General features: G+C 36.6%; 1 protein-coding gene across 9 annotated transcripts in view; it reads right to left on the reverse strand.

The window, feature by feature from the left end:
• LOC310728639 (transcription factor 12-like) overlaps nucleotides 1–12,806 on the reverse strand; it is a 12,937-nt gene extending 131 nt beyond the window's left edge. Inside the window, exons 1-12 of one of the 9 annotated variants that reach the window (XM_083546381.1) lie at nucleotides 12,610–12,806; nucleotides 9,693–9,786; nucleotides 8,809–8,948; nucleotides 8,374–8,515; nucleotides 8,220–8,284; nucleotides 6,677–6,770; nucleotides 5,932–6,005; nucleotides 5,500–5,685; nucleotides 4,733–4,832; nucleotides 4,307–4,535; nucleotides 1,603–1,832; nucleotides 1–592 (exon numbers count right to left, since the gene is read on the reverse strand). The exon at nucleotides 1–592 is cut by the window's left edge and continues 131 nt beyond it. In XM_083546381.1, the coding sequence (XP_083402507.1) occupies nucleotides 456–592; nucleotides 1,603–1,832; nucleotides 4,307–4,535; nucleotides 4,733–4,832; nucleotides 5,500–5,685; nucleotides 5,932–6,005; nucleotides 6,677–6,770; nucleotides 8,220–8,284; nucleotides 8,374–8,515; nucleotides 8,809–8,948; nucleotides 9,693–9,786; nucleotides 12,610–12,681 (1,563 nt within the window). In that variant the 5' untranslated portion in view covers nucleotides 12,682–12,806 and the 3' untranslated portion in view covers nucleotides 1–455. Of the gene's footprint in view, nucleotides 593–1,602; nucleotides 1,836–4,306; nucleotides 4,536–4,717; nucleotides 4,833–5,499; nucleotides 5,686–5,931; nucleotides 6,006–6,676; nucleotides 6,771–8,219; nucleotides 8,285–8,373; nucleotides 8,516–8,808; nucleotides 8,949–9,692; nucleotides 9,787–12,609 lie in introns of all 9 variants that reach the window. The other 8 variants (XM_083546378.1, XM_083546384.1, XM_083546382.1 and 5 more) reach the window with 8 other exon arrangements.
• Nucleotides 12,807–14,520: the final 1,714 nt, after the last annotated feature.

Below are 14,520 nucleotides of genomic sequence, written 5' to 3' on the forward strand. Positions count from 1 at the left end.
AGTAAAACTACAGAAAACTTAACTACTGCATTGAAGTCCACGTTAACGATGTTAGCTTTGAGTAGGATAATGCGACAGGAATAATATAAAATGAATTATATACTGTTTGGAGGAGAATGCTAACATAAGCGATGGAAATGGATCTCCAGGAAGCGATATGCATAAGAGAAAACGGGTTGGTCGGGTATCTGTGTACATATAAACAGTAAAACGTTTTTTTTTTTTTTTTCTTTTCATTTTCTTGTTCAGATAGGGCATTGTCTAAGGGCAATCATAAAGCTATCTGCTTTAAAAGTGCTATAGAGGAGAGTCGACATTTTGTTAAAATACACAGTTTTTCTGGCTATTAGAAAATTATTATTTAAAGAATTGAACCAATCTCATTCATTCTCCACCACTCCTTCCCACAACCTCTCTCACACACATATACAATACACACACATACAAAGAGCTTGTCAGAGATGGCCTGTGACTTGATCAGCTTGTGTTGCATGAATGACAGTATGCATGGACTGAGGATTCAGTGTCATGGCTGATACTTTCTCCTCCTCTCTCCTCCTCAAGCAAGCAGTCTTCGGGTTCAGGTTTCGCTCTGAGAAAAATGCATTGCACAGATTTTCCTACTGCACTAGGGCTGTCAGAACAAGTCAATTGAAACATTAATTTTTTCGGTATCGGTCTTTATAAACCCAAAATCTGCTCTTCAGACTAAATAATCTGAAATAATATCTGGTGACTTGGTTGTACAGTGTCTAAGGAAGACATTTAAATGAATTCTAAATCTTAAAATTATAATATAATTTCTTGGGCATTTTATGTGCAATAATTTCAGTGCGAAAATGTGCAATAACTTAAATAACTGTATCGCTGTAGTTTTACTTTTTCTGCCGTTTGTTTTTGCTGCTACACATTTATTACACTATGTTTTAATAAGTTTGGAAAGTCATTGATTGTGCTGCATCTTTACTTAATATTAGAGGTCGGCCGATTAAACAGTTTTGCCGATTATTTGGCACCGGTTGTTGACGCATCAGCGGCCTCTAGAGGCGAATCACTGACGCCACGAGCTGTTCGTTTTTACACGTGAAACAACGCATTGCACGGAGAGCGCACAGTGCACGGAGAGCGCACAGTGCACAGAGAGCTCTATATTATATTTATGATAAAAAAAAATGTACATAATTATATGTATGTACTAATAAATATATTCATATGTTTTTCATTTAGCACATTTTTATGATTCAGTACTGTTTTTTACTTTTTATTTCTGTAAAAAAGTATTTAACATGTAGTTTAATGTTTGTTTGTTTGGTTTTTTTTTAATTCATTATCCATTTTTGAAACTATCTGTTGATTAATCAGCATGTACGATCTAACCTAGATATCTGCATCAGTAAAATCCACTATCGGTCGACCCCTACTTAATATATAACTTGTATATCTTATTTTGTAATTAATTTTTTACTTAATTTTTTTGAGAGCAACTGGAACCCAAACAATGTCCCTGTGGGATTAATAAAGTATTCTGATTCTAATAATAATATTATTTTTGTTTCATTTAAAAAAAAATTTTATATGCATAGCATAAAGAAGGATCCTTACCTCGAACCTGTTGCTCTAGACTAAGAATGACTGCAACAGCCTGATGCAGGATGAGAAGTTTGGTCTGCGGCTTATCGCTTTTCAGATGCAGCTGGCACATGCGGCCCAGCTCTTTGAACGCCTCGTTGATGTCCCTCACACGCAGGCGCTCGCGAGCATTATTTGCCAACCTTCTCCCCCTTTCCCTCTCAGCCTTCTGCCCTGGGGACAACTCTTCATCCTCGAATATGCTACTGTATACACACACACACACACACACACACACACACACACACACACACACACACCAGAATTCCACTGTTGTGTAAAACAGAAAAGTTTAATTGTCTTGTTTAAAAAGGCAGTCATTGACATCCGATTCGGATTCTTTTCTTATATAAAGAGTGGTGGATGAAGTACACAAACCATGTACTTCAGTAAAAGTAACGATACGCTGTGTAAAGTGCTCCCTTTAAACTTTCACTTGAGTAAAGGTACGAAAGCATTTGCCTTCAAATGTACTTAAGTAACCAAAATACTATGATTTATTATGGCTATAATGTTCCTATTTAAAAAAATTTTTATCAAAGACTATTGCTTTATCAACTAAGTTTATTATTTTGAAATCTATTAATAGAATTATAATAATGAATTAAACACTGATTCATATCTATTTAAATTATCATAAGCCTGAAATCTTTTTTTCAACTACCGTATTTTTCGGACTATAATCCGCTACTTTTTTCCCATGTTTTGAACCCCGCGGCTTAAACAACGAAGCGGCTTATTTATGGATTTTTCCTGGGTTTTTTTCCGGTTTCACAAACTTCAAGCCAAAAAACTGAACCCCATAACATTAGACCAATGAAATTTCCGAACGGAAACGAAAAAACGCACCTCACCTGTGTTCTGAGCTGCACAGCATCGGAAGAAAAACGCATGACGATGCCAAAAGATAAACTCCCAAGATAAATAGTTGTGAAAGGAAGTAGGAAGACAGTGAAAAATTACTTTCTTGGTAGGCTACTGTTTAGATAGCCATTGTAATGCGTTGAGTCTGGGTGAAGGGAGAGCTTGCTAACTCCAGTTGCAACAGAAATCATATAAGCACAGACAGGTTTCCAAAACTCGTGCTTTTTTATTTTTCTTGGCAACAGCGTTACGGGTTAGTCAAAGAAACTTAGAACTGAGCATCAGAAAATAATAAGGACATATTCCTTGGTCTTGCACACATGCAGTAATAAAAAATGTGGCGGAAGGCTATTTCCAAAATGCCGCTCTGCTCTTAAAGGAGCCACAACATATTTCGCCCATTACACCGTGTAACAGACACTGTCTTTCATTAAAGCCCGTGTAAAGTTTATTAGTTTCAGTAAAGACAGGCTTATAGACAGGTGCAGCTTATTTATGTTCAAAATAAAAATCTTTGTCAAATTCGGTGAGTGCGGCTTATATTTGGGTGCGCTTATTAGTCCGGGAATTACAGTACTTAAAAGAAATCACGAAAATAAGGCTGCAGATGTTGTGGCAAGTTAAAGTCAGGAGTATTTTTTTTTTTTATCATTTATTGCTCTCAAAATGTTCTGCATGCTTGAACTGACACTAAACTGTATGTTCGTTTTAAGTATATACCAAGCAGCATTTAAAACTAGTTCAAAACAGAGTGTGAGCTCTACCCTGATGGTTGGTTTGCTGCATTTTTTACTGGTTATGTTTTTATCGACACATAAATAAAAAGGAACGACTGATCACAACGTTTTGAGTAAAAATGTAGTGAACTTAAAGTAAAAGTCTCCCCAAATAGAAATACTTCATTAAAGAACAGATATGCAAAAAAGCTAATTAAGTACAGTAACGAATTACACTTACTTCGTTACTGTCCATCACTGCTTATTAATTTACAGTTACTAGACTCTTTGCTCCTGATAGACCAAACACCAAACACAGACCACAACTGGACTGCAGAGGTGTGAAAGAGCATCATTATATAAACTGCTATTATATAAAGAAATGTTAACTCACTAACAAACTAACCTTCATCCCATAACAAATCAGTCCTTAATGTGCTACATTCTGTCACTTCTATCAGGGATGTTTCACTTCCACACCCCCAGAGGACCTCCCTGAATTCTAGACATGCTCTTAAACTTCCTGATCACTAGCTCTATAAAACGCATGCTTCCTGATGTTTACTGTGAAGCCTTGCTGATTTGTTCTTTCTCTCACATCATCTCTGAGACTTAAGATGGCTCTTCTCTATGTTTGACCTGTGTCATGCCCTCTGTTTTTTGTCAGTGCATCTCAACACCTTACACTTTCTTTGAGTTCATTATTTATTCATTTATTCATTTATCCATACAGTCATTTATCTCCAGGGTGAATCTGGAACCCATCCCAGAAATGCTGGGTGTGAACACTGGGTGTGATGCAATTTACTGTAACCAATACATCTCCTGGCATGTTTTCGGGAGGGCGGAGGAAACCAGAGAACCCAGAAGAAACCCACAAAGCCACACAGAACATTACACTGAGCTCCAGGACCAACCTAGGAACCTGAAGATGTGAGATGAGAATGCAACAACCGGCACCTTAGATGTATTTCCCTACTGTAGTTCCCAGTTTCCCTTTAGTGACCAATAGTGGTATTTTGAGAGATTTCTTTAATATATAGAACGTTATATGCTTTATCAAATTGTATTAGAATTCTGTTATGGTAGAAGGTAACCTGGTTCTGGTAGCAGAATCATTGCTGGGCGTTTCAGGCTCTCTGATGTCACTCTCTTCATCAGAGTGCAGACCACTGGAGGAAGAGTGAGACAGACGACTAGAATGATGAGGTTGAGACGGATTCCTGGAGTGTGTCCGGTGCAGTCTAAAATCTTCCACATCGGACGGCTCTGTCTTAACCTCCAGAGTACCTGATGACACACTGGAGAGAAGACCTGCCGCCAGAGCTGAAAGAAACGATCACATTGTGAGGACAATTGCAGCTTACCAAGAAAAAACAGAAACATCCATATTGCTGCATTAAAAATGTGTTTAAATGCTGCGTTTCTGCATTAAAATGTGTTTTATGTGAATACTGAGTTTATAAATGTAGAAATAAGAATCAGAAAAAGGGTCAAGAAAGCAATACTTGTTTTGGGGGAACCTCTAAAGTAGTCTTCCTGATAAGTCAGATCAGAAGAGGAGGACGAAGTAGAAGAGTGTGTGCCCAAATGAGCAGCCTCACCTGGGTCTGCTGCAGACACCTGGCAGAAAATCAACAGAAAGATTTTTTTTGTTAGATGGATTTCCACTGCTGTGGCAACTTCTGGACCGGCCTGATTCCTCCTGGTGCTCTTATTCTTTCTGCATTTCTTCTGCACTAATGAACATCCTAGAAAAATACCCTAAAGATTTTTCCTTGAGTCTCAATGTTGCGTTAGTGTGTAACTTAGCCTGACACTGTAAACACTAAACTTATTGTTAAACAATAATATAATTTAGCCACTATTATCTAATAAATTATTGTGTTGTATTATATTGTGATTTTTATTTTTATTTTTTTAAGTATTGTCCTTACATTATATTACATTTATATGGCATAACTTTACTTACACTAGTAATAGTAAAAAAGTAGTTTTAAAATGATCAGTAAATCAATAAAGAGCACTTGTGATACTTTTGTGAGTTTTTAACACCTACTGATATATGTTATTAATAGCTGTTTTAAATGCCTGTATCGGGATTTCAGGGTACTGTCTTTTTTCTATCTCTTCTCTTTTTTCATGCTTTGTCTTTCTTTTAATTCCCACCAGATGTCACCAGTGTGCTCCTTCACCCTGCACTAATTACCCATTGTCACCACCTGTAACTTATTACCTGTGTCCTTTTTAACTATATAATTAACTATATTAATTATAAACAATGACTTACATCTGTAGGTAATCCGTTTGTCACTAGTCCGGTGATGGGGCAGTTTGATCTCATTGTAATTTGTCCTTGCTGCGTGAGTCCTATTAAATTACGCATGTCATTGAGCAGGTTAAAATTTGTCCCGCCCACTGCATGGTTCCTTAGAACATGAATGACATCTTCTAATCTGTCCAGTTTATCCTCCACCTAAAACATCAAAAACAAACATTTGGACTTAACACAAAGATTGGAGCTTTCTTTACAAAATTTAAATGTCCATCAGCGCAAAACACTAACCCAATTTTCTATTACATTAGAATTTTAAGATCGTCACAAAAGTTGGATTGATGGTTAAATAGGATGATGACTCCATCATTTATACATTATATTTGTACTGTAATACTTTAAGAAAGCTATTTCTAGATTAACTAGAAATGTTGTAGCTGACTTTACCAATGTCTGCATAGAGTTCTCATAATTGGATGGCAGTATTGTCTGCCCACCTGATCGAGGCCATTGGTTAGCTCCTGAAAGAAATAGATCAGATGAAATGTATTAATTAGTGCCAAATCCTCTGTTTCGATCAACCAATGTACTTTATTACAGTGCATGACATGTAAACAACTGACTATTACATCCATATGTTCAAATGTTCCTCAAAACCATGGTCATAAACATTTCCACTTTCCTGTTATAATAACCTTCTGGAAATTTTGATAGATTTTGGATTGGCTGTGGGGATTTGTGCTCATTTAGCTACAAAAGCATTAGTAATATCAGGCACTCATGTTGCAAGACTTGTCAGGAAGTCAGAATTCCAGCTCATCCCAAAGGTGTTCAGTGGGGTGTGGTCAAGGCTCAGTACAAAACACTTTCTTATACGAGTTCTTATATTCCAGCCTTGGCAAAATATGTTTTCATGTCCCATTCTTTAACCACAGGGGTATTTTGATACTAGCACAGATTTTGGCCTCTAAGTTCCATTGTAGGGAAATTATAATTTTATAGCATACATTTTTGTGGCAAAAGTTTGAGGACAAAACACATATGGGTGTGATGATCAGATGTCCAGATCTATTATCTTTTGTCCATATCGTGTGTATATGCTATACAATTTGCACTCCCTTAAATGAACTGCCTTTTTCTATATACAAGCAGTATACAAGTTTTACAAAATGTAAAACAACCAGCAAAAAACCTGCTGAGACAGTAGAAGCAGCCAAAGGTGAAGATCTCCCTGGAGTGGATGAACTGGAGGGAAAATTGCCATTGGTGTGATCAGGAGAATAAATCTGACACAGCAAAGGGGAAAATTAAGAGTTTAAAGCAAGGAGGCACCTTTGTAAACTCAAATGTATCGCTTTTTTTGTTGTTGAATGTGTATGAATGTGTAAGATTCTCATAAATATTATGGAGATTACCTTTACAGCTTAAGAATCACCACCACTTTAGGGCTTTTAAATTATTACATAATCAATTTCCATTCTTGCTTATTCATAAATGTTGTTTTGAACTACCGTAATTTCCAGACTATAAAGCGCACCTATATATAAGCCGCACCCACTGAATTTTACAAATATTTTTATTTTGAACATAAATAAGCCACACCTGTCCATAAGCCTCAGGTGTCTACACTAATGTACTTTACACAGGCTTTAACAAAAGACACGCTACACACGGTGTAACGGGTGAAATATGTTTCGCTTCCTTTAGGAGCATAGCAGTATTTTGGGAATAGCCTGGCACAGCATTTTTCCGCTATTACTGCATGTGTGGAGACCGAGGATTATGTCCTCATTATGATGCTAATTTCTAAATTTCTTTGACTAACCCTTCACGCTGTTGCCAAGAAAAATATAAAAGCACAAGTTTTGGAAACCTGTCTGTGCTTATATGATTTCTTTGCAACTGGAGTTAGCGAGCTCTCCCATGACCCAGGCTCAACGCGTTACAACGGCTTGTATCAAAACAGTAGCCTACCAAGAAAGTCATTGTTCACTGTCTTCCTCCTTCCTTTCACAACTATTTCTCTCGTGTGACTAAAAATCACTCGATGGAAGTTTTTTCTCTCGATGCAGTGCAGTTCAGAACACAGGTGAGGTGCGTTTTTTCGTTTCCGTTCGGAAATTTAATTGGTCTAATGTTATGGGGTTCAGTTTTTTGGCTTGAAGTTTGTGAAACCGAGAAAAACCCAGGAAAAAATCATAAATTAGCCGCTTCGTTGTTTAAGCTGCGGGGTTCAAAACGTGGGAAAAAAGTACCGGCTTATAGTCCGAAAAATACAGTAGATATACTCAGGATGGAGTGTTTTGGAAATACAAGCCCTTGTTTCTGATGTGAGCTTGATTGATATTTTTTCTTAATGCTAGGAATATTTGAAACATAATTTTTTTCTATGATCTCATATATGCAGTCACATTAGCTAAATATCATAAATGCTTAAACTTAACATGCTTAGAAAGCTTTTCCCATGAGGCCATGGAGCATCTTGGCAGAAAAAAAAACAGTCATCCAGTAAATTGCTTCATAAATCCTGAAAATTATGACACCTAAGAATGTGTGCCAAAATAAAAATAATCATTCAAATACAATATAAAATTTAAGCTAAGATTTTCATTTCTACATGACTCTGAGAAGAGTGAAAGAAATGCCTGATAATGGAATATGCACAACCCGCATTCTTTTCTTCAGATGAAAATGTACTCATACTATAATTTTAGCTAAACAATATGAATCCTTACAGAAGACAGGGCTTTCCTGAGAGTTTCTCCTGTGTGTAAGCCCCCAGCAGTGCTCCCCTGACCACCTGAAATGACACAAACATGCATCGAAATACAACAGTAAATTGTATTATGAAATCTATTGTATTTTAATTATATGTGCATGGAGGCTCACCCATGCGCCGATCTGCGAAACCGGCATGCGTATTATGGGGTGAAGAAACAAAAGACGAAGCACTGCTGCTTCCTCTGTGAAAAGAGGACATCGGCGGAAGACACTTGCTGACATCAGGTGGTGCTGAATTTGGTGTAATGGTCTTAAGGAAAGCAAAATAATTGTATTTGTTGTATAAGTTTATGAATTTGATTTTAGCATTAAAACACCAATGATCTCTTAACAATTATCACTTAGTGTTGACATCTGCCAATGTATTTTTGAGAACTAGATCAGATCAGATGCCACCCTACATGACCTAAAGTTTTCAATGACCTTTTTGCATCAGAATGGCATCTGTAAGATGGTTTTTGTTTGAGGTTAATCTACCATTTCCAGCTAGCTATACTTTCCTCAAGGGCTCTACACAATTGCATTTTTAAAGTCACATCTTACCAGACGGTCATGTGCTGGCAGGTTGCCATTGTTCCCAGACAGTGATTGGCTAGATGATGAGGATCCCAGCATGCCTCCATGACCTGATGGACTGATCCCACTGGCTGAGCTCCAGGGGTCTACAGAGCTGTTTGTCCCATCTGACAGTAAAATGACAAAATATATTGAGGCGAGCAAATGCAAAGGGTTTTTGTCCTCAGGTAAATGCAAGCAGAAGGCAGAGAAATAATATAATACGTTATTATTAGTATTGTCATTCATCCAAAACACATGTCAAGCTGTAGGCCAATCATATCAGGAGTGTAGGTTTTCCCTGGCTCAGATTGAAAGTAGTGAGCTCTGTTATATTATGCTTGGCTCCAATTCACAGTGTGGGAAAGAAGTTGAAAGCTTAATAGAAAGCATAGTTAATACGAGGGATCCAATTCACCCCAATGTTCAATGTTGGTTTGGCTGTTGAAGTCAGATTTTATTATTATTATTTTTTTTAAATATGAATCAACCAAAAATGCTTTAAAACAGCTGCAAAAACAAAACCCTGTGCAAGTGGGTGTATGAGTGTGTGTTCTTATAACAACTTTGGTGTATACAATATAGAGGCTATCTTATTTCATTCTGCCTCCCAAGGCATCCTTGAGAGTAAAACACTTTCCAACAGCCGAGCTCTGTGTTCCACTGCACGTATATACACACACACACACACACACACACACACACACACACACACACACACACACACACACACACAAGCACGCATACAACATTTTCGAATTAAAATAAAGCAATTGCAGCCTCAGCTTGCCCACACAGATGTAAACAACACGACTGTCTGAAAATTATTAGTCATCATTGTGGGGTAATATAACAAGCAAGGATATGTTTACCCAAGAAATGGCCTGTGAAACTTGTGCTCGGAAGTTTAAAAGATGAGTATGAAGCAGAATCTGTCTTCGGTTCCTCTGCATTTGGCGAGTACACCTGATGATAAAAGAACATTACAAAAAAAATACTGAAATGGAAAGCATCAGTGGGAAGGAAATGAAACAATAATATCAACTGGAAAAATAAATGGATAGGATTGGGACTGGCCCCTATTCTTTAAAAGAGCAAAAAGAATCATATAGTTGGCAAATTTTATATATATATATATATATATATATATATATATATATATATATATATATATATATATATATATATATATATGTGTATAAAATATCCCGTTATATATTACGTGTTCATACCGAAATTTTACGGTACAGGGCTTTCGGTTCGTTGTACTGTAAGCACACCTTTTTCACGTGAACATTGTGCAAATCCAAGATCTCTCAGGAACGTATTAAGTGGCAAACCGCACGTTTGTTTAGTCTTCGTCTTGCACCTTCTGTGCACTTCTTTATAACTAATGTAAAGCACAAACAATGCCAGGGGTATAAAGAAGAAACTAAAGTTAACGCAGTGTCACAGTGGCTACTTACTCTGTCCTGGAAATAAGATTTGTTTTGCGCATGCATAGAAATGCTAAAGAAGCCATACTAGGAAGTAGCTAGCAGCTAATGTTAGCATTATAGATTATTTAGCGTTTTATATTCAGCTTTAAGAACTTCTCTTAAAAGGAGAAAATCATGACAATTCCCATATCATTGGATTGAATAAATGAAGGGGGAAGGAATGAAGACATTTGTTAAAGTATGCCGAAATAAGTAGCACAGTTAAGTAGATGATCTTTAAAAAATAAATATTAATTGTTAAACACACACAAGCACACAGACACACACATATCTGTATGACCCAAATGGGGTGTAACATATGGAAAGTATTTAATATCTTTTTTTCCATGTATTTAATTGTATTTTAACTATTAAATTTGTGCTAATTTCATAGATTTTTCAATTTAATTAATATAATAAAAAGTGTATTGTATAATTCGATTTATTTAATTTTGTTTTTATAAAAACAGAGGTACGTACTGAACCGAATGAAATTGTGTGTGAATTTTGTGTACCGTTACACCCCTAATTGAACTATATATATATATATATATATATATATATATATATATATATATATATATATATATATATATATATATATATATATATTATTCATGTTATTTTTATTTTTATTTTTCACCATGATCTGTGATGTACTGAGTTGTCAATTGTTTAATTAATTTAGTACTTATTTAATTGTTGTACTATTCATCTACTTTTACAGTTTATCTTTTTTTATTTGTTTTTTTCTATGCATGCATATTATTTATAGTATATTTACTACTGTTGTTGCCTTTATTATTTTTAATTGCAATGAGTATATTACATATTAGATCCTTAATATATTTTACATGGATTTGTTTTTCCCCAAAAACCCATACACTCACAAAAATTCATCTGTTCTTGCTTTGCACCTGCCTTAAGCTTTGACTGCACTTTCCCTCCTCTCTTGTCCCATTCCCCACCCCCCCCACCCCCACCCCCCTATGTGGTGCATTGCCTGGGCCTTTCATGGTCAAAATCACCCTCGGGGTCACTGAAGAGTTTTCTGCTCCCATTCTTATAGGTATCTGACAAAGAAAGCACAAAGCTGCTCTTGATTGGCTCGTCTCTTGAAAAAGCCTGCGATGATTGGCAGAATCAGATAAGCTTGGCGCAAACCCACAGTACACAGCATATGGTGCAGGATCAATCCAGTGGCCCCCAGTTGGAATAGCTGACCCGTTTATAATCTTTACACCCCATGGCATGACCTCTCTGCCCCCTAGAGGTAAGGACGTAAGCATGATGACAAGAGTAGCAGCATAGCAGGATAGGAGAGGTTTTAGGACAAGGCTCGAATCCAGGACTCAAAATCTCATCAGATATCAAAGCACTTTGAGAGACAAAGATCAAAGCAGTTGAGCAGTGAGCTCCTTAGAGCCATAAAGCTAAGCAAGCATAGGTGAGTGCCAGTAAAAACAGCACTGCAGAAAAACTTTATTTTCTTTAAAAAAAAAACAAAAAAAAAAACAAAAAAAAAAACGAGGTGGCACTACACAGGAATGCATTTTAAAACACAAAAAAAGATGTCTCGTGGCCTAAAAAGCCTGGAATCAATAAAACATTTCATCAAAGCTTACTGACTAGCTGGCCCGAAATTTTTGTTCAAACCCAAATCAGCCCTGCACATATGCAACTCATTTTTCCCATTGCTCTGTGTCATCCATGCCCGTCTGGAGGCACTTACCATGTGTGCAGATCAAAGAAGGGGGCTATACACTGTTGTAATAGGGTGGAGAGCACTGAAGAAAACATCTGCCAGAGTTCAGGCACATACCAGCCAGGGCATTTCACTTCATGCCTCACTCTTTGCACTTGCACTTTAAAGACACACTTGGTTTGTGACTTTTGCAACCATGCCATTCGAGCAAACAAGAAGAACCTTGATTTAACCAAGTATGGCATGTCAAAGACTTTATATTTGGAGCAACAGTTGAGATTAATGCTGCTTGTCAACAACAAGGTTTTTCATTCAAAGCAGGTGAAAAGCATTATTGACCTTCAAACACATTATCTGGTCCACTCTTACATTTCCTAAGACAGAACTTACACTTTTACAATAATCATATTAACTCACAGACACAAACTGTGAGAATCTGTGCATAAATATACATACCCACACACATACATATACAGTATATAAACAGTTTGTACTCAAACTTGCTGACTAGGGTATAGGAATACAACAAATTCTTATACGAAATACATCAATACATAACAAAAAAAAATAGAAAGATTGAATCTTCAGTCCAATATCACAACTCACCTCTTTCCCATTGCTATAGTGATACATAAGTGAGGTACTGGTTGACCCTGGGCCAGAAAATGCACAAAACATCACTGCGCCTTTAGGTCAGTAAGCGTCCCAGAGCTGTCCTTTCACATACACGCATACAGGTGCACATTCAGCCTTGTGGTCCTCTCCTCACAGATGTCCCAGACTGACTTCAGACTTACTCCCACACCACTAATGCAAACCAAGACAGAACCACTCCTAGAACTATGCATGGGGGTGGTTAGTGCAGCGCTGGGAGAAACCATGTTAGGCGGGATGGGGGGTGTGCGTTAAGGATCCCTTGGTCAGCTTTTATTTGCATTTGCTTTGGCTGTGGGGTGGAAAAAAAACAGGTGATATTAGTAGACCAATGCATTTTTTTTTGCTAGAAAAAGATTAATTCCAAACATATTGCCATTGGGGTCTTTCTGCAATACATGACAAACACATCCTGAACAACTGAGTATGAGTTTGTGAATTTCCAAGATGCTTCCCATTAGACAGTTGAATTTATTATTTGCAAGGCTCTGCTTAGGTCAGTGGAGAATACCCAACGAGCATCTTTGTTTCCACAAAGACATTAAGTGGTGCCCTGTTTCCTCTTCTGACCTAGTTCCCTGTTAGACTCCCGACTCAGACAGCTTCAGGTGAACCAGCACGTGCTGTGTGGATAAGCTCAGGGTGGGGGAAGCAGGACTGATGTTATTTATATACAATACACTTTACACTGTCTGGGCGCTTTTCTTTTAATGTGGTAATACACCAAGACTTAATCTCTGATTTACTGTCTGCTGACCTGTTTCTTGTTGCATTGGTAACTCGAGTAAGTAGGTATTAGATGCTTCGAGACAATGCTGCAGTGAATGCTGCAATGGGAGCTTCAGAATGCAAAACCTTGCCAAAATACAGCTACACTTTCATTATTATAAATATGATAAACAATATAAATACAATTTGCAGAACAAGGCCACTATATTATAGATCATGTAGAAGCTTCAGAATAGCCTATATCTTTAAATCCAAGCCAGGTTATTTCCAAAAATCCTATGGATTATAGTAATTTTCAAACGAATTGTCCATATATGATCCTTGTGACACCCTAGGATGAATGGTAAACACCTTACAGTTATAAAGACTAAAGAAAAAATAACATGATTTAATGTTAAAAAGATTGCTGATTATTATATATTTTCAGTGGTAGTCATGACTTCCCTAATTGTTTTTGTTTGTTGACCTTCTTTCAATTTCATATCAATATAATTCTTACCTTTATTTAAAGAAATACTGTGTATATTATATGCATCTGAATGATTAGAAATATTTAATGATATACAGTATATTGAATGACCCAATGTGTGTGGATCATCTTCTGAATCAACATAATCTGTGCAAACTAAACATTTTGAAACATTTATTACACTTTGTGCTGGAAATATACTGGAAGTGTAATAACACATGTTATAATAGTCTCTTCCCAGAAAATATATGCCATCTAAAGTCAAACCCATTTATTTTTACCTAACCTGTGTAATTTATGTCACATTTTAGTCAGTATGGACCCTCCAAGCCTTTTCTGTACATTCAGGATTTAGTTGAAGGTAATCTTAGAGATTAAGATTAGATTATAAGGTTTTAAAATCTCAATGTTCTGGGTTGACAGGGTGGGAAGACAATGGTTTGGAAACATTAATTAGCAATGATTATTATTATTCATAATGTGCACATAGTAGTGGTTTGAATGAAAATCTGAGAAAGCAGATGCCATAAGAAATAACACTACAATTCCAATAAATTTTTTTTGAATATATTTGTAATATTTCATTATCAATAAATGTTTTTGTTTGACTGAGTAAATTTATCAATGGCAAGGCATTAACAGGATAAACACGTTCTTGCTGAAAG

This window comes from Silurus aristotelis (assembly GCF_946808225.1).
Source record: "Silurus aristotelis genome assembly, chromosome: 7".
Classification (NCBI taxonomy): Eukaryota; Metazoa; Chordata; class Actinopteri; order Siluriformes; family Siluridae; genus Silurus; species Silurus aristotelis.